The 21,562-nt window shown below is 35.0% G+C and overlaps 1 protein-coding gene across 1 annotated transcript; it reads right to left on the bottom strand.

Annotated features, from left to right (window-relative positions):
• Positions 1-3,588: 3,588 nt before the first annotated feature.
• Positions 3,589-21,179, bottom strand: LOC144447108 (vacuolar protein sorting-associated protein 54-like). The gene is made up of 26 exons (XM_078137017.1): positions 20,838-21,179; positions 17,715-17,977; positions 17,106-17,196; positions 16,854-16,888; positions 16,263-16,394; positions 15,741-15,883; positions 14,569-14,668; positions 13,982-14,124; positions 12,570-12,693; positions 12,276-12,383; positions 11,909-11,967; positions 11,471-11,567; positions 10,728-10,831; positions 10,270-10,402; positions 9,471-9,602; positions 8,924-8,973; positions 8,542-8,624; positions 8,249-8,287; positions 7,824-7,887; positions 7,464-7,569; positions 6,603-6,690; positions 6,225-6,346; positions 5,542-5,622; positions 5,063-5,170; positions 4,680-4,774; positions 3,589-3,986 (listed from the first exon to the last, which is right to left on the bottom strand). The coding sequence occupies exons 1-26, from the start codon at positions 21,133-21,135 to the stop codon at positions 3,884-3,886; spliced, it is 2,901 nt and encodes a 966-aa protein (XP_077993143.1). The 5' UTR covers positions 21,136-21,179; the 3' UTR covers positions 3,589-3,883.
• Between the last annotated feature and the right edge of the window lie 383 nt (positions 21,180-21,562).

The following is a 21,562-nucleotide window of genomic DNA, read 5'->3' as shown; positions in this document are numbered from 1 at the left end:
AAAACCCAAAAGAAACATTATACCTGAGTCACTTTACTTTTGGGTCTAAATACACTCACATTCATGTAGTTATTATGTTGGTCAGTCAATATTTTACTCCACATTGGAGGAAAAAAATGAAGATGTCAAATCACTTGCACACTTAAAAAATAACATCTCCCTTCGAGTCCATCACCTGTAACTACAGCAGTCAAGGTTTGAATCTAACCAGTACCACCATGGTCTAATCATAATGACTGTAAGAAGGTTGTAACAAGGGTATCATTTAGTTTGGCAAGATGAGATGTCAATGGGTCCACTATTTCTACATGCATTAATACTAAATCTACAGTGAGTGCACCAAGTAGTACCAAGTGAATGATCAATGTGAAGTGTATGTTAAAAATACATGTTACATATCACACACACACACACACACACACATTCATCTGTGGTCACTGATATGATAAGTAATGGGTGTTGTTGAAAAAGGCTTCAAGTATATACAACCTCAACCTCACATTCTAATAACTTTTAACAATGCAAGATTCTTAATGTACTAGTATACTGTTATTTCAAAAGTACACTGGTGTTCATCAGATTGAACAAAAACATCGGACAAACAAATGTTTATACTGATAGATAATATTTTATTTTGAAATCCAAGGACATGACCTCTTTAGTATAAGAATGCTCATTGCACTTGACTATGTACAGAAAAAACTGGGAAAGCATTGGAAAACTGACATCATTAAGTTGGTGAAAAAAAACACCACCATAGTTATCCAATGTCCATCCATTCAGACTTGTATTTACACTCACATAGGCACTGCACCATTACATGAAATCAAATTTGAAATCCCAATTCAATGCCCATTATTATCTTTATACATATTAAACATCACCACAAAATAAAGGTTTCCGTGTGGACTCTGTATGGAGCATGCTGTTCCATTTCAAAAGGTATTCTCCACAGATTGTGAAACCATTTTTTAAAATCTGTCCCAAATTTCCAAGGGGATTAACGAGATGTAGGAGGATGGGGAAGCTCATTGCTTTGGCAGGAGAGATTCTTACTTTGTAAATGATTATTCTACCATAACAATACAGTTAAACCTTTGACGTAATCCTATTCTCACAGTAATACATTTTTGTTGGTGACAAAGCCCTTTTCATATTTTTTAACTTCCTTGGAGTGGAAGCCATAGAATTTAGTATACTTACTAAATATTTACCATATTTTCATGATACATGGCTTCACTGATAAGCGAAAAAATTCAATTTGACATTTGATGAATCAAATATTTAAGTCCCTCTACAAGATACCCGTTGGAGCGAGGAAAAATAGAGATGACATAACTTTATGTATGGCATTGATATAATTACCATCTGTAGAATCTGTGTGACTGAAGTACATTATAAACTGTAATTGTTTAGTTAGTTCTGTACCACAACATCAATAACAATGAATTTCCCATCTGGTGAAATGCATGTTATCATTGAAAGTAAGTTTTGATATTTAAACAAATGCACAAAATAGTACATGTACGGTATATGCAGCTTATTATGATTAATATTTGGGTGTTCAAAACAATTGTCTTGCTATTGAAAAAGTTGGTCCTGAACCAAAGAATGACCCTCTTTTATTCCCCATGACTCTGCTGATAATATAGTAGTAATCCAAGACTGTGGGATTCAAACATTAGGGTTTAAATGACACTTGTAGCATGCAGCATATACCATGTATTGTCCTTGTACCTGTATTACTGTGGCCTTCTGTTTGATGTGATAAAACAGCATCATTCTATTAAAAAGTACATATAAATTCCTACAGATATCCAGACTAACAGAACATTATTGTTTTAATTTAGGGTACACGTAGACATGGTATTACTTTCATTACTTGTGAAATGCAATGTGTGGTCTTTACCATGCAGCAGCACTACCACAAAATGCTGCCATTCCCTCTACTGCAGCACTACCATGAAATGCTATGTTTCATCATTCAGTCAGACTTCTTACAGAAATTACCAGGCCCATCATAATGTGTCTGTCTGTCACTGGAAGCTGTCTGACAATATACATTGTATTCATACAAGACAGGATGATATGCTGAAGTAAGTATTTGTACAGGTATGTATATCCAAATCCAGTACCAACTGAACACTTGTCAAATTAAATAAAATCATCATCTATTTTTCATTGGATTAGAAAGTGCTAGGTGTGTTGATAGTTGCCTTTAGACTTTATCCCTGAGTTGTATGTTAGTATACTATTGTGTATGTTGGTAGGTCACTGACTTGACAACCCTCCACACCCCATCCCTACCCTAACCATGGTAGTACACTATTGTGTATGTTGGCAGGTCACTGACTGCTGACAACCCTCCACACCCCATCCCTGCCCAAGCCATGATAATATACTGTAAAAGTGTTGTGTATGTTGACAACCCTCCATGCCCCATCCCAACCCATCCCATTCCACCCAAGCCATGGTAGTTTGCTATTGTGTATGTTGGCTGGTCACTGACTTGACAACCCTCCACACCCCATCCCTACCCTACCCCAACCATATTAATAGTAGTATAATGTTGTGTATGTTGGTAGGAAATTTGACTATGATGACAACCCTTCATGCCCCATCCCAGCCATAGTAGTACACTGTTGTGTATGTTGGCAGGTAATTAACTTTGTTCATAATCCTCCATGGTATTACACAGTCATGTCTGTTTGCAGGTCATTGACTTTGTTGACAACCCTCTATGACATGTATCCTTACAATTCAAAACTTTCTTGAGGTGATGTTTTCTCAGGAAATTTACATTGCAACAGTTATACTAAAGACCACACTCAAAATTTGCGATACAGTACCATCTTAGTTTACCATAACTGATTTAGTTGAAATACATGTTACAGTTATGCTTATTTAGTTGAAATATATGTTACAATTTATGCTATTGTAAACTAATACATGACAGGGAACATAAAATTAAGCATTTCTCTGAGGTTATAAAATCCATCAGCACACACCAACACAAGTTGAGGTAAATAGTGTCTGGTTGTAAAGAAATATATTACTGACAAGGTACAAGCCAAATTTGATCAAACAACTGGGGTTGTCTTGCATTTGTACGGTCCCATATAATGTATTGGTACATCATGGTTATATAGCCTGGAATCCATGGCATAATATACAACAGTTATAACATGGCAGTCAAGTTCATGCAATGTTGTCATTCTGTACACAAAGTGTCAAGGTTTACTGAGTAGATTTGTTTATTAGTAAGTAAATTATAATAGATAAGCAGAATGGGTTTTGGCACTCAGCCATCCACCACCTTCATCCCATTTTACCTAATACCTAAAAACAAAATTTGCCTATTGATTTCAGTAAGTATATAAAATGGAGTAAACCTTCACTTTCATTACTATGATATGCTATGGTTAGTTACGGTGATAAAACCATTACTCAATACATCACAAAATGTATACATGTACGTGTATTTGACAACTGAGACATTTGCTTATTTCACAATCAATGCAATCCTTGGTGATGCACATTGAAGTGGTTCTATAAAGGTTGCTATGGTAATGATGAAGACAATGGTGATGAATGAAACATAGCATGGATTCCAGACTATCAACGTAGTTACTGTAGTCATGGTTATCATATCTTCAAATCGATAGCTGTTGCTACCATTTTCCATTGCATTGTCCGAGTGTCACAAAGTGTTAGCTATCTGCTCAGATAACAATAGCATCCATATTGTTCGTCAGGTGTCGCGTGCCCAGACAATGTCCACATTGTCCATCATAGCATCCATATTGTTCATCCGGTTTTACGAAGTGTTAGTTATTTACGCAGATAACGTCCATATGGGACGTCCAGTGGGAGTCACAAAGTGTTAGCTATTTACCCAAATAGCATCCATATTGTCCACTAAATCTTCCAAACAACTCAATGTCTTCAAGTTTTCTGTATAAAATACCAAATCTGAGGTGACCAATCTGAAAGAAATGAAGGTATTGTGTTAGATGAGGTCATTCATCTTTATATCAGTTATCTTTTTTATTTTCATTAGTTGTTCTTATTTATGGTGAAAACAATTATAAACTGTCAAAATGAGTACTAGCAATTTCCACACTACAACATACATGTATCTAAATAATTCCTGCAAAATATGGGTGTGTCTCAGGAGTACAAATATTTGAAAATTCATATTATTATTCAAAATACATGTACTGATAGCATGTGAAATGAAGCAGTGGTGTCCATCTGTATGTGATTCACTTTGAACATTGAAATTTTAAATTTCATGATGTAACTTTAACAAAGTACATGAAATCTAAACATAGAGTGGTGGCTTATGTTTGAACATTGTATTCAGGTGTGAAAAGACTACCAATGAAATATATCTTACATAATTTAAAATTCACCCTGACTGCTAATGTATAATTTTTTTACTCTAGGAAATTGGGGAGGCATACATTTTTTGATGTATATTCGCATATGCACCTCATGCAAACCATGACATACTTCTCAACTATCATACACATTGTCACACACATGCATATGCACACACACAAGCATGCACATACATACGCGCACACACACACACACACACACACACACACACACACACACACACACACACACACACACACACACACCATACATATTAACAAATAGAATGAACTCACCCATGTTGTGGCCCTCCATCATTAGTTACACATAATTTAATCAACTGCTGACGTAAATGCTCTTTGAAAGACACATTGATTCTCATAAATAATACCTACAATGAAAGATTTGCACTAATCAAAATACATTTAAATTTTCATTGCACAGAAAATGAGCTTGGAGTAAAATTTTGTTTTCAAACTTTAAACTTGTAGCAATGAAATGAAATCAATGGACATGTTCATATAGAATCTGTATGACAATTAACATCAATATATTAAAAGATGTACAACTGTAATCCAATGATAAATGTCTGTATCTAATTCAATATATGGTTCATTATCTTATAAATAATATCTTAAAAAAGAACAAGGTATTTCACACAAAAATATCAGATGCTTACTTTGATTTGTTCAGGTGGTAAAAGATCTATAATGGCTTCATGTAATTTATAAATTTGTTTACAGATTGCACGGAATGATGCTGATGGAACTGGTGCCTTCACTTCCCACTGTAACAGATAAAAACATAGTGGATTATACCTCAGGCAAAATAAGTTGAATGTGTTCAAACAAAAAATATGGGATTTATACCCTGGTTGCTCTATGTCACAGCAACATGGGTCTATGTCACTGGTTCTGCGATGTTCATAATCTGAGCCAAAAGATTCAATTGCCATTGGCCAAAACTGCATTGGTTTCCAACCATGATGGAGTTTGCATTAACCAAGTATGCTTAACTTAATAACATCATTTACAATTATATTGAATATAATATATATATCATGTATTTGATCAAAAGAGGTGGCAAATTTCAAAACAAAATGTACACTTACATTTATATGCATAGTGACACAAGTACAGAGTATTATTAAGGACTAACCTTTGACAAGTGCTTCTCAAAACAACTGTCCATAATTGCCACCAGTTTACTTGAAATTTCTTGTACATGATCATTGTAATCCTAATGAAATGACAATAACAAGTCATAATAAAAGTAAGAAAGAAATCATTTCTGATGTTGATTGTTACTGTTGTCATTTGGACATGATTCATTGGAACCAGAATGTCATTGTACACTGTTCAAAATGATGAGGGCAAATATCCTCCTGATTGGAAGGAGCATTGTCTATGTGAGGGTTGTAATATTTTTATCAAATACAGCATGAATATCTACTGTATATCATAATGTGAGATGAATAATGATTTCTGTCAATTATGATATTTATGTTGAGTCTCTTGTAATATCTAAATTCTTTACTGTATGCTACCTTTTCATGTATATTTCCAGTGGCCAATATTTGCCTCACTTGCCTATCTCAAACATAGCATTTGTATATTGAAGCTTGTAATACAAATCTGTATAGGTGAGATATCTTTTGTGTGGACTGACTTCTGTCATACAGCTGGCATGTACTCAAAATGTCATGAGATCACAGGTCCTCTAAACCTTTTTTAAAAACACAACTTCAACTAATAAGATCTATATCAACCATCCTATATCTGGACCAAAATCATTACCACAACATTGTCATACACTGGAAAGTCTATGAAACTACAACCTACCTTTAAAATTTTATCAAAGTTTTTCAGCATGATGAGCTGTTTGGGCTGTAATCTCTCCTGAAAGTGAGTTTTGATGTATGGAATGTAATAAGCCACTAACTGTAGACATCTTGATGCTAACGCTGTCATGAAAGAAACCAAACCAGTGATCAGTGACACTTTTGCTCAGTTTTGAAGGTACATTGTAAATGTTGATAAGAAAAAAGGTATATGACCATCTTCCCTTGTATGAACAACTGATATTGCAACATATACTTACTTGTAAATATATATAATTGGAAGATCAAATAACCGACAATATAATATGTTAATTTCCGAGCAAACAAATGACGATATGCCATGTTGATTTCATTGGATTTTAATAATCTAATATCTTACCTAAGTTTTTGGTTGTAATTGTTTTGAGTCCCACTAACTGTAATGCACCAGCTCCAAGTACAAGTTGACAAGTTCTTGAATTAAAATTCTATGGAAAGAAAACACAATATTGAAGAAATATTACATGAGTCTGTGTTACAGTAAATGTCTAGTAACAATAAGCACGGTATGATAAGATATCATTTCCTATGTTTTTTCTTTTCATTCAGCCAAGGAAAGTATGACTGACCTAAGGGGTTTTGTCACTATGAGTCGAAATTGAGGAGTGACAAAATCCTGAGCTCATCAGAATTTATTGACTAAATAAAAAAATTGTTGGTGAGTGAAATATTATAATCAAAACTGCACAAGTGTAATTTATGAATATTAAATTTTGAATGTTTTCAACACAACAGAATCAGGATACATTGCACATTTCATAATTCTGTTTCTCCTTTGGCCAAATAAAAAAAGTTGTGTGGTTCCGGTTACCCAACTCCACCTAGTTTTTCACGCCAACCCTAAACTTTTTTTTACGTATTCAAGAAAAATAATAATAAAATTGCGAAAATCGTGTGAAGTCTTGCAAGAAATAGTGAGTGCAGAAAGAGAAATAAACAACACAGAGATCATTTAGAAAACGATGGAAAACCTGAACTAGACACTCACACATGAAAAAATAAAAAAAAATAAAATAAAAAAATAAATGAAAAATAAAAAATCTACCTACCCCATCAATTTGAAAATTGAATGTAATCGGAACCACACTATTTTTTACGCCTTAGTTCAGTGCTGTATTTTTTTATCAACAAAACCATTGCATTGGAAGGATATATGTGATAAGGCTAGCAAAAGGACAACAAATTATAATTTACAGCTCACCTGTAAAATTTCTACTAATCTTGTAAGAATATCAGGAATGGCTGAAGGCATATCATCTAAACACTGACAGTATTCCAGTATCATTTTTAACAGTAATAAAACAGTCCTGTAAAATAAAATATCTTTTTCTTTATACATATGGAATTGATTACTATTCCTTCAATTTCCATCATCACTCCATATCTCTAACATTACCCAGTCTCTCTCACAAAATAAAAAATACTTCCTTAAATAATCAAGAGCATTTATTCATTATTAATATATATTGATTACATATGTTGTTATTATTCATACCGACAGACACACAGCATGGCTAGATTCTTGGTTATTTTGAAAACTTTATCAGTGAAGTGTACTTACCCAACTACAGCATATCTTTGACCATTGATTTCAAGGTAATCAGATGGTTTGCGTTCTTCGGACCCTAGATGGTTGAACATAAAATAACATACAAAGAATTTTAACATGGTGATGACCAAGAAGTACCATAATCACATCCCCTGTAAGACAGTATCGAATGTTCTAATACATATATAATTATGATGAAGACAATCTTTGCACCTACCAGGTATTTCACACAGGACCCTTGGCATCAGGTTTCTATCATTACACTACAGAAATCATACTGGTCTGTGTTACAAGTTGCAATTTGATTTTTGTCATAATGTTATCCTTGTGTTATATTTCCAAATAACTCCCCTCCCCTTGCTTAGATGATTTGTACTGTACCTTTCTGTAACATAGACACAGTTAATAAATATCCTCACTTTCAAACAATGACATACCTGTGTCAGACTTCGTTACATAAGCTTCACTGAGATTACCTGAAATAAGATTATAATAACAAAGCTTTCATAAATACAGCCATTGTAAGAAATCTGTCAATCTTTCTAAATTTCATATTTGTAGACAGCAGCATCTAATTACAGATTTGATAACTTTCTGCATGATAAAAGTCTACTGTAGTTATCACATGTTTGAATACTTACATGATTTAAAATAGTATTGACAGTTGGATAGTTTGTACACATCCATTGCGGTTCATTTATTCCAACCTGTGTAGAGAGTAGAAACTTACCATTGACTGCTATTGCATTGACCAAGTCTTGAAACCCAGCTGGCACATCTGTCTGTTTCCATCTTTCACTCTCTAAAATTAAACTTTGAATAAAGAAAACAACACTTCATAATTTTCAATCACAATATGTAGTATTGAGTAAATGCATAAGAGCATACAATGGCAACACCTATTTTGCTGTATGAATTTCAAAACTGACACACGTGCACACACACACACACACACACACACACACACACACACACACACACACACACACACACACACACACACACACACACACACACACACACTGAGACATCACTCTAGTGCACATTACAAAGACTGATAGCAGTCAATGACTGTATCATGTAATGTGGTACAGTAAACTTCATCACTTTACCTCAGTTTGGTTTTCCTTTCTTCATGGAACCTATTTACAAATTTGGAAGCCTGAAACAGACATAGTGATAGAATATTTCATCTATAAATCTACACTCATTTTTTATCATTAGGTCCCGTATATCTCTACATGATTACATTTATTAAGATCCACACTTGAAATATAAATACCTTAGTTCATTTCCTTGAATAAAAATTTCAAATATTCTCATTTCTTTATCATAGAAGCTTTAACCAACTGGGATGGGCATTTGAATGACTGATAAATGTTTTCAAAACAGCTCAAATTAGGGGAGAGGCTACTCAGACAATCATTGTAGCATAACAATACCCAATAATGTATGAATACTAGTGTTGCATACTGGGGGTATTTGTATGAATGTTTACAATGTTATCTGCAGCAGAAACATGGCAACTTCAAGCATTAGTAAAAATACCCACAGTATCCACACTGGCCCTCACGTATTGACTTATTACACTGTACTGTTTAACAGTGACACTGAAGCATATATAAATGAGGTCAAAGGTAGCAATGGGTCAAAGTTCACCTGATTTTGTAGACATCCTCGTAGTGAAGTACTCCTCCTACCACAGACAGCTTCACAGTCACTGACAAACTGCTCTATTGCACGGGATAAATCAAGGAATTCTGTGGAACTTAATTTCTCAAGAAATCCATCCTGCGTTCAAATGATAAACAGAAATGTCTCACAGCCCTAGCTATTGAAAAAGTAACTAACCTTGTAATAATACATAAAATTAAACTACGAAGTAAAAAAATATAAATTTATAAACGACACTTCATCCCCATTACAATATAAAAACATTTTAATATAGTAGATATCACAATAACTTCGCAAACAAAATTAATTCAAATCTGTCAGAACAGGAAAGAAATCATTTTTAAAGTTGGCATGTTATATGGAAATGTTGCTAGTTTCAATTGTTCTTGATATTGATCACATGACAAGATATAAATAGATAAAAATTAAAAACTAAGAATGAAATGAAAGAGAATATGATATATACATATTATATTGAATTTACAATGAAAACTATATCACGTTGATCCTCTTCTCCAAAAAACACATTCTTCATTATTTTCCATACACAAATTTAGACTCCCTGCAATAGTTATCAGCATTTACTTTCAATTCCATTACTGTGTATAACAACTTAGTGACAACCTGTCATTATTTTCATTTTTTTTCATGAACTGAAACATTCTAATTTTAGTAGATGAAGATGTTCGTAAAGGTTTATGATAACATAGAACTACACATTATGATGACCATATACAGTGAACCTTCCCAGTAATCTACACAGTATATCAACATATGTACTTACCTTACTTCTTGCAAGCAATAGTTTAACACATCGATCATTGGCATAGTCACAAAGAAAACATAATAACTCTCTCAGATTGGTACATAGTTTATTATACTCTATACTGTCTATCAATACATCTCCCAATGTTTCTCTGTGAAAAAATAACATGTATCAACAAAATAAGACTATACATTATAGACAATGAAGATTGCATAACTGCTTTACTTGAAAACATGCCCTGGTTTAGATCACTGTGCTACATTCAAAGACAAGCTCATGCTAAATGTTTGACATATCCCTTGTCATGTCACATACTCTATCTACACACTAGGAAGTCCTTTCAATATTTGACAATCACTGTATCCATAAGTATAGGTAAAGAATGATGTGACTCATTACTGCCCCCCCCCCACCCCACCCCACCCCACCCCCACACGAAAATTCACACAATACATTTTAAACTAACTTTTACTTACGTAGAATCTTGTGCTGGAGATATACAGGTGTCTGTGGTTGATTCTGGACTGTGATGTTTACCAGCAGCTGCATTCAATACCCTTCTCTTCACATTGAGAGTAGCCTACATATAAACAAAGAACAGTTTTACTATCTTCCTTTGACAACTACACCATTAACTTATTTCTCACATTTGGCAATCAAAGTTGCCTGTCACATGCTGTCATTCAAACCACTACTTAAATATAGTCAGCCAGTTACATTTTGAACTTAATACTTGCAATAAACTTATTTTAATCAGAATTCAAACATCTATCACTGCTTGTCAACTTCAATCTACTGATATTGGTTCAAGGCAGACAAAGTATGCAACTTTGTGGTGCATACTGGAATGAGTCAGTGTCCTCCCTTGATTACTTTCACAACACCATTACCACTATCACAATGATAGAGGGACTGTGCCACTATGTATAGTTGAAGATTGGGAAGGAATTTTCCCTTCTGAAGATAAATCTTTGACTTTTAAGGATTGAATTGAAGGCATCTGAAGTCGTGTTTACAACTCTTTTGATATTACCTGACAATCAATGCTGTTTGTGGTTTGAGCTGTAAGTTTACGTTTATCACTATGTAGGCATGCAGATATTACAAGAGGACTCTACACCATATCATAGGACCACAAAGATTACCTGCCCATGATATTTTGTTTAAGGAGAACACTGAGTGAGTAGTAGTAGAGTCCATCCATAAAGCCAATACATACCTTGATCCTTTGCAAGACAAGTAATAGATTGGAGAAGACATTTAGAAATAGATCCATCCATTCATCAAAGTTTAATGACCTCATTTGATCAGCCAGACTGTTACCAGTACTACTTGGAAAATAATATTAATACTGTTGGTTTTTAAAAGGCATAAATTACGTCTTCTGTACAACTTGACATATATTTAACTTTAATACACATGTATGTATGTTCACATTTTCTTTCAAAACTTAAAATTATCATTTCATTTCATTTTATTTCATTTCATTCATTGATACAATTCAACACGTAGCATTGTCACGAAGTCATCCAAACACATGCACGCACACAGGCACACACTTGTATGCTCACTCACTCACACACTCATACTCATGTAAATATGATAATGTTAAAATGAACCTTCAGGAGAACTTTGTCATGGTTGACCTTTGACCCACCTTGCTGTGTTGTTTTCAGAATCAGTGTCATCAGCACTAGCCACAAAGTCAACCACAGTCTGTTAACAAAACACATTATTGTCAAATACAGTACAAACAGTGAACAGGAACATTATTGTGTTAGTGTACAAACTGTGCACTTAGTACTGTAATGATAAGATCAACACTGTTTTCAACATCTCCTGACTGAACCTTTTCATTGATATCTGCAATGATTTTGTTGAGAGTCCAACTAATTGACATACTAAAGTAGTAAATAAGTCCAAAAATTTGACTAGTTTCACATGCTTAAAGTGACAGTATTGGCCAAATGATGGCAACATTGAAAACACAGATATGTCAATAGTTAGTAATTTACAACAGTTACCTGTTTAACAACTGTCTTAATTGCTGTAGCTGCTTCTTCTCTGTAAACCTCCAAGAAATTAAACTTGTGTTGTCGCAACATGCCTAGAACTATTGTACTCAACCGTTCCTAGGAGAAAACACAACAAATACTGATTTTAATCACTCTAAAAGAAAAAAACATAAAGATACAGAATCATAATAATACCGGTACATGTATTTAATACATCATCTACACATCAAAAGAACCCGGTATCTTGTAATATCAATTTGAGGATATTTGTGCCATGGAATATGATTTAAGTGTATGACTTACCTCTTCAAAGATATTGCACTGTTCAAGCGGTCTGTTCAAACCATCAATGCAGTAGTTACTGAAATCTTCTTGTATCATCTTGTCTATTAGTTTCTCTATCTCTGCTAACTGTGAACCAAGATGCCTGTAGAGTATATCATATCACATCATGTTAGTGGTTATTCAGACATTGGTAATGTCTGACTCTAAAATCAATTCAAGAAATGTTTGACATGCACATCAAATAATGCTGTGATGTTCATGTATTATCACAGCAAATAAACTGGAGAGTTGGTCAGTACAGTGATACCCTTCTTATGGCACATAGTATGTTTTTATCTTTGGTGAGAGAGAATCTGATGAGTTTAGGACTTACACTGAAACTCGAAAATTTTGTTGTTGTTTCGTTTTAGGATGCGCATCATAAAGCAATGCACAAGCACATTTGCCATGAAAACATTTATTCTTCCAAATTTGATAGTATATGTTTCTATGTATGCATAGACATCACTTAGTATCAATACATACAATAGTCTGATTGAACTACAAGCTGTTCTGTAGTTGTTAAATACACAGCATGTATATAAAGATGCTACAATTTTGAACATCTAGTAACTCTGGAAGTCAGAACTTGTCAACAATTTTGCATCCCTATGCTACCTCCATCAAAAACACATGAGTTCAGAACTCCTCCAAACCTGTGTACCTTACAAATATTTGATATCAGAACTCGCCTAAAACTGTGTAGATTACAAATATCTGACACCAAAACTCACCTAAAACTGCATACCTTACAATATTTGATATCAAAACTCACCTAAAACTGCATACCTTACAATATTTGATATCAAAACTCACCTAAAACTGCATACCTTACAATATTTGATATCAAAACTCACCTAAAACTGCATACCTTACAATATTTGATATCAAAACTCACCTAAAACTGCATACCTTACAATATTTGATATCAAAACTCACCTAAAACTGCATACCTTACAATATTTGATATCAAAACTCACCTAAAACTGCATACCTTACAATATCTGACACCAAAACTCACCTAAAACTGCATACCTTACAATATTTGATATCAAAACTCACCTAAAACTGCATACCTTACAATATTTGATATCAAAACTCACCTAAAACTGCATACCTTACAATATTTGATATCAAAACTCACCTAAAACTGCATACCTTACAATATTTGATATCAAAACTCACCTACAACTGCATACCTTACAATATTTGATATCAAAACTCACCTACAACTGCATACCTTACAATATTTGATATCAAAACTCACCTAAAACTGCATACCTTACAATATTTGATATCAAAACTCACCTAAAACTGCATACCTTACAATATTTGATATCAAAACTCACCTAAAACTCTGCAGATGATAAATATCTGACATCAAAACTCACCTAAAACTCTGCACCCCAACTAACTCTTGAGATAAGACTTCCTGTGTGGTAGCAATCAGATCTAAGGCTCCAACAAACTCTGATGTTGAGAGTAACAGCTGTATAGTTGGCTGCGTTTGATGCACTGTAGCCATCAGTTTTAACTAGACAAACAGGTTGAAATGTTACAATCTCATTAAAAATGACCCTTTATTTCTTTAGATCTCCCACTAAAGCATCAATATTCTACTGTGATTGAATACTTCTAAGTTTTCTAACTTTGTAAATGTTGTGACTTTGTTAAAAATAAAAGTCAGCAAGGAGGACTGAGATGTAAGCTGATTTGTAAAGTGGAAAAAGTATTAGAAAAGCTGTAACTATTACCAGTAATCAGTGTCACATAGGTAACATATTTGAAAGAACTGTGAATATGTTGCTGAGAGAAGTATGTTTTCAAGTTATATGAAAGTTGATAATTTTTATAAGAATCTAACACTTTATATTTTTTTATCATTAAACAAGTTGTTTCTGACTATCACGTCCATTCTTATCTTGTTGGATTACTAGTGTGACGGAATGGTTGAAATGGTGAGTACAAGTTTCTATACCTTATTATACAACTTGACATAATTGGCTCTGCTTATCCTCAGTTGAAGAATTTCAAGTGAACCTTTCACTAAAAGAGCATCTATCTTGTTGACTTTCTCCCTGTGAAGACAAAATCATAATACCATGGGATGGTTTGAACTGATTTGCAGACCGTCGAGTTCTGTAACATTGTTTGTGATGGATTTGAAATGTTTTGCAGACCCTCTAGTTCAGTAACATTATTTGTGGTGGATTTGAAATGTTTTGCAGACCCTCTAGTTCAGTAACATTATTTGTGGTGGATTTGAAATGTTTTGCAGACCCTCTAGTTCAGTAACATTATTTGTGGTGGATTTGAAATGTTTTGCAGACCCTCTAGTTCAGTAACATTGTTTGTGGTGGATTTGATATGTTTTGCAGACCCTCTAGTTCTGTAACATTATTTGTGGTGGATTTGAAATGTTTTGCAGACCGTCTAGTTCTGTAACATTATTTGTGGTGGATTTGAAATGTTTTGCAGACCCTCTAGTTCTGTAACATTGTTTGTGTTGGATTTGAAATGTTTTGCAGACCGTCGAGTTCTGTAACATTGTTTGTGGTGGATTTGATATGTTTTACAGACCCTCTAGTTCTGTAACATTGTTCATGGTGGATTTGAAATGTTTACAGACCCTCTAGTTCTGTAACATTATTTGTGTTGGATTTGAAATGTTTTGCAGACCGTCGAGTTCTGTAACATTGTTTGTGGTGGATTTGATATGTTTTACAGACCCTCTAGTTCTGTAACATTGTTCATGGTGGATTTGAAATGTTTACAGACCCTCTAGTTCTGTAACATTATTTGTGTTGGATTTGAAATGTTTTGCAGACCGTCGAGTTCTGTAACATTGTTTGTGGTGGATTTGATATGTTTTACAGACCCTCTAGTTCTGTAACATTGTTCATGGTGGATTTGAAATGTTTACAGACCCTCTAGTTCTGTAACATTATTTGTGGTGGATTTGAAATGTTTTGCAGACCATCAAGTTCTGTAACATTGTTCATGGTGGATTTGAAATGTTATGCAGACCCTCTAGTTCTGTAACATTATTTGTGGTGGATTTGAACTGTTTTGCAGACCTACTATACTGGTAGTTTTGTAATATTCTGTGGTGGTTTTGAAATGTGTTTTGCAGATAACAAAATATATTACCTGAGTTGTCTGATGGCTCGACATGTCTTTGTTAAATGTTCTTGGAGTTCATCATGGGATGCCATTGCACTGAAGAAAGCTTCTGAACGAAGTGAAATCTGTCTGGCAATTTGCACCTCAACAATATCCAGGTAATGACTCAACTGATGAATAGAAAACAATACAGCATTTCATCACAAACATAGTACGATTCCTTTAAAAATAAAACTTTCAAGTAGCACACACTACCTATAATATGCCCGATGTTTATAAATCTGACCTGAAATTTCTTCAATGTACGTCCTGTTTTTAACTTGAATGCTGAAACTACAGAGGCAGGGGTCACAAGTGTGTGTCTTTTAAGATGTCCTAATACTAATGGTCAACAACATTCCATATGAATAGATACTTTGTCAATATTTAATGTCTGTGTATCTGTCAACTAATTTTCACAAAAATACAAGCCTTCATGTAGGTATTGAGAAGCTTTTGATATCTGATCAGCATATGCCACATAAATAATTCTAAAATGCTTTGACTCACCTTTTCTTGTAAAAGTTTAGATGATGACCTAGCAATTGGACTGGCATCTCTAGGTTGTGCAAACTGTGACCAAGGTAACACTGCATTAAATACTTCTGCATTCTCTAATGCAAAGTCTGGTTTCATAAAAAGCTAGAGTTGAAAACAAAAAGAAAGACCAAAGTTTTTTACAAAAACACAGGATCAAGGAATACAAATTAATTCATTTAAAACAGTCATCAAATAGTGGCCACCTTTCCTTCACATTTGACAAAGTTGCACAAGTAAAGGAGGTGCATATGCCCACTATAGCAAGTCACCTTTGTGTCAGGTTTGAATGAAATTGGCTTGTGTATGCTAGAGATATGACTGGCCACGGTTACATGGTTACAGACAGAACTCATTCCTTTATGGACTTCAGTTCCATTGAGGTTTAAAATGAGAATACTATGGTATGATATATGTGATATATGTGAAATATTGTGATATGTGACTTGAATACAATACAATGAAATGATTAACACATAGCTCTGAGAGGAAGAGTGTCAAATCAAAACTCATCACAGGGAAGAACACAGGATTTAAAATATACAATAAATATATATAACAAACCTTTGGAACTTGTTCAAGGTCAACTTTGCTTTTATCTGTAAGAAAAACAAACAAACAAATTATAAATAAGATAATCTATTACAGTAATCCTTCATTTACAATTACACCCCCCCCCCCACCCACCCATCCCACACTCCTGTACATGTACATACTTTTAAAGCACCTAGGTCCAGAGACAAGTAATCGCAACCCCTTTAGTTTCCCATCCATTCCCACTCCCACACACACAAATATGACTATAAAAATACATACCTCGATGAGACGCCAAGTTTAAAGGTGATCTTGTTTCATTCAAACCATTGTCAGCTAACGATTCTTGTAACTTGACATGTTTCCTAAATCTCTGTCAAAATAAGTGCATAAAAATAACATTAATCTTAAGCTGCCTTAGTGTACAAAATATTCTGTATTTTCATCTGCATTGCTAACACTTGTACCAGTAGATAATGGAATGTAAGCTTGAAGCAGGTACATGTACTAGTGAGTAATATAATGGAATGGCTTGATTGCTTTTGGTTGGTGAAAAGATGAAAACTGATGTAGTGTGCCATGGCCACCTTTTTGTACCCATGTTCTGCAGAAGAATTACTAATATTACTTACATTATTGTCACTAGAATATTTGCTATTCTTTGTATAATGACACCACATTCTATGAAAATACATACAATTTTTTCCTCTCATTTTCATTATCATGATGTATCCCTAAAATTATCATGTTTTAATACAGAAAGTGTACAAGTCCTGCTTGATTCCCATCTGTTTCAGTTTCAATTTGTCATCTTGATAAGCTGAATTGAGGAACTGTGACTTATCAAATTCACCCACAGGGGAAAATTAGTTGCAAAAAAAAGTAACTTACAGTAGCAGTCTTTCTGAAATATCTGTCAAAATGAGCTCTTGTGATTTCTGGTACAAAAGGTGAAGGTAAGACTTCGGCTTTTTCAAAGCCTTCACCCCATGTTTTTGTGAAGAAATCAACTTCTCTTCTTGTTTTCCTTGGATCATTGAGTACTGCTGGTAGATTTTGTGTTGAGTGGTAAACCGTCCATCTGTCTTGGTCAGTAATAATTGCTGGTTGAAGACCAGTTGGTGATAATTCTCTACTGTATGTACTATTGGAAACTGTAACAGAGATCGATAATACATTAGTTTCATAGTTATTGGGTTGTTTTGCCTGTATTAATATCTACAACAATACAGTGATACTTCACTTTTAATGGGTAATCCCATTGCATGTTGCATGTGAAATTATTTCTGTAATTTTCGCTGATTGTTGTCCATTGCTATGTAATCTAGCTACATATTATAGCTGATAATCGCCTGCCCCCCCCCCCCCCTCCCCCGCAAAAAAAAAAAGTTGAAGGCAGGAGTGGGTTGGGGGAGGGGGATAGTAATTACATATTGCAAGACTGTTCCCTAGCTTATGGTTTCATGATAGCTTCTCAGCTGCCACTGTTCAAGCTATACGATTTAGAAACCAAAACTCATCACAAACTATAATAACACCATCTCATGATAACCACATTGATCTGTGTATTGCACGGTATCAAGCAAAAGGAGAAGTAGTCACTTCGTTTGTGACTCAACTTTACGTGTATCATTAACCTGCTAAGCTATGTGCACTATCTGAAATACTGTGATGTTGAGGACAAGTTATTCAATAATTTGTCTTGTCCTCAACACTACAGTTCCTTAAAACAGTACATAGCTAATGTCTGTATGATCAATAATCTGATACAATGTCAAATACACAATGAACAGAAAACTGTGAAGAAATTGCACAAGTTCTACATAAAATTACTCCAGGGTGTACACTAAAGTCCTACTTGCAGACACAGTAAGTACGGACTCTATTCTGGCAATATCCCTTTTCTTCTCAATCTGCAAAAAGCCGCCGTACAAAAAACAGAAGCTGGTGTGCAGAACTGTACTGGTATGCCAATAACAAAATAATTAACATGCCCAGCAGTCAAATATTAGCAATCAATCAAGTTATCTACTTACGACATTTGAACTTCTTTATGACTACAATAATTCCCATTTGGAAAACCAAAAATCTCTCAAAATTGGAACTTTTTATAAGTTCAAAAGTCCCTGTTTGCATACGCCAGTGCACACTCTTATATTGGATATGTCATACAGTATTATACATAAGCAGGGAAATTTGAAATCATAAGAAGTTCTGATTTCATGAATTTTAGTCATCTGAGCAAGGAACCCTAGTCTGTATTCAGATGCCGATTATATTTTGTCATATTCCTAAAAAACTTCTGAAATATATTTAATTTATTATTAATTGTGCACATAGATAACCTATAACATTCAATATAATAATCAGAATGTACAGTGCACATTCTACACCTGTCATGTGGAATATACATGTACGGACACCATCTTTTAATTCTATTTCATTCCCAAAAATAGTATTAATGGTGCACGTCCAACTCGGCCCATTTCCAACTCGGCCCACCAACTCGGCCCACCGTCTGCCAACTCGGCCCACCAACTCGGCCCACTCTCTGTCAACTCGGCCCACCAACTCGGCCCACTCTCTGCCAACTCGGCCCACTCTCTGCCAACTTGACTATAGATATTTTGTCCCCTATTCGTCAATTCGTAAATACTAAGTAGTCAAGATGTACAACTCGACGTGATTGTAACTTCAAAACCGAAACACTTTGAAATAAACGATTGCGTTTATTACTAACGTATCGCCCACTTCGACACGACATGCACTCTAAAATGGGTTGATCTTTTTTTTATTAATCGTTGGGAAGACGACTGTTGAAATTAAAGTATTTCGTGAAACTTGGCCTGTCCATGGAAGTACAAGGCGCTTTTACTTCCATGGTTTGTTGGAACTATTAAAAGTTAGCAACGATCGACACGCGTAGGCTGTTATAGCAGACCCCCGTATCGGGTAGCTACATGTTGAATGAGAAACGATCAAGCGTAGTGTGTCAGATTATTTTGGAATTATGTTGTTTCGGTTTGTTTGATGGATGTTTTCCTGTTTCATTTGATCGATATAAGTCCTGTGTTCCTCAACCTCTTCAGTAAATTCATGCAATCTACATTGTATATGTACTAGTATGTCAATCCATAGTGTCTTTACAAGTAATAGTAGTATACCGATGTCGGTGCCTGGAGCAAAGGATTTTTTCTCTGATTATATGAATATTACTAGTATTTAATATTATCACGTCATCGACTCAAGACCTTGGCTTTAAATGACACAAACATTTTCGTCATGACGTGCGTGGGCCGAGTTGGCATGTAAATGGGCCGAGTTGGCATGTAAATGGGCCGAGTTGGCATGTGAATGGGCCGAGTTGGCATGTAAATAGGCCGAGTTGGCATGTGAATGGGCCGAGTTGGCGATGGGACGAGTTGGCAATGGGCCGAGTTGGTCCTACCCCGTATTAATAGTCACTATTAGAGATAAATTATGAAAAAGTCAAGACGACTGTTGACAGTCTAGCATTACCTTACAATTCACACTATGATAGTCAAAGCATAGATCAAAGCGATGCAAATGAGTGACGATAGTCAATCAATTGTAAATATTTTACTGCTGGGCCTATCAATTCTTGGGGGGGGGGGGAAATCGAGTCCCAACTTACTCCATCTGCAAGCAGGACTAGAAAACCTCTAGCTGATATGATTGATTGTTGTCGTATGATTGACAACAAAGCAACAGGAACAGTCAGAGACTCAACATTATGTGCACTGACCGTCTACTACCAACTTAGTACCTTCAGGCTACAACCGTCAAAACTGTCACAGTATGTCTCACCTCCAATGCTACAGACTATACAGTAGCATTAAAGTCTTACTGATATTTTCAGCTAGTATAAATCTATAATCTTTAGAATACTGACGACTAAAACGGCAGTTTGACAAAGAGTTTTGGAAAGCATCACAACTAAACTGCAGCTACATGACAGCGGTATTGATAATATACATTTGGAACGGTTTGTACCTTCGGTGAGGCAGGCGTGATGTCGAGCAACATGGGTTTCATAGTCTTTATCGCTCACTCCTTCCAAGGGTAGAGTCGGACACACTCCGTTCTCACCGTATCGACACACATATGAGCCCCCTTCTTTTGTGCAATGATATTCTCGCAAATGTCTGCAAAAATCACCCGATGATTTGAAATTCAACTTTGTACAAAGTGCACAGTTCCGCCACTTGATGATATTCCTCTTCGACCCATCTATACTGGCGTTTGACGGCATCCGTTTAGGACTCAAAGAGGAAGCCATTATACTTGTCATTTATCCTTCCTCCCAATACGTTTGGCTTCCATAGTTCGATTCGTTAAAATGTAGACTTATTGAAAGTTAATACACGGTTCATCGCCAAGTACCACTCTCTTTCCTTCGAGCCCCACGTAGACCGCCGCCATCTTGTTCGTTTGATTGTTGTCACATTCGATACTATTAACGCTGCCCGGGGTACCGGATACGGGTACGGGTGACCACTGCACTATGCATTACTAGTGTACGCTTGCGCTTCTTGAAATTTAATTTTAAAATTTTCATGAAACAATAATTTGTACATTTTGCTCTTTAATTCATGGTAATCATAACCCCACGGTCAATTAAACTGACAGACGAGAAATGCTTGGCATGAGATTCTAACATTGCTGTGTATCCCCCGGATAGTAGGTCGGGGAAAATCAGTAATAAATCCAATAAATCA

This window comes from Glandiceps talaboti, chromosome 2, assembly GCF_964340395.1.
Source record: "Glandiceps talaboti chromosome 2, keGlaTala1.1, whole genome shotgun sequence".
Lineage (NCBI taxonomy): Eukaryota > Metazoa > Hemichordata > Enteropneusta > Spengelidae > Glandiceps > Glandiceps talaboti.
Note: the sequence above shows the minus strand (reverse complement) of the source record. Positions and strands in the feature narration are given on the sequence as shown.

Coding starts and splice junctions, on each gene's coding strand:
- LOC144447108 (XM_078137017.1), bottom strand. CDS start 21,135: ATGACAAGTATAATGGCTTCCTCTTTGAGTCCTAAACGGATGCCGTCA. Junction 12,384..12,569: donor AGTGCAATATCTTTGAAGAG/GTAAGTCATACA, acceptor GTTTTCTCCTAG/GAACGGTTGAGTACAATAGT. Junction 10,832..11,470: donor TTGTCTTGCAAAGGATCAAG/GTATGTATTGGC, acceptor GTTTATATGTAG/GCTACTCTCAATGTGAAGAG.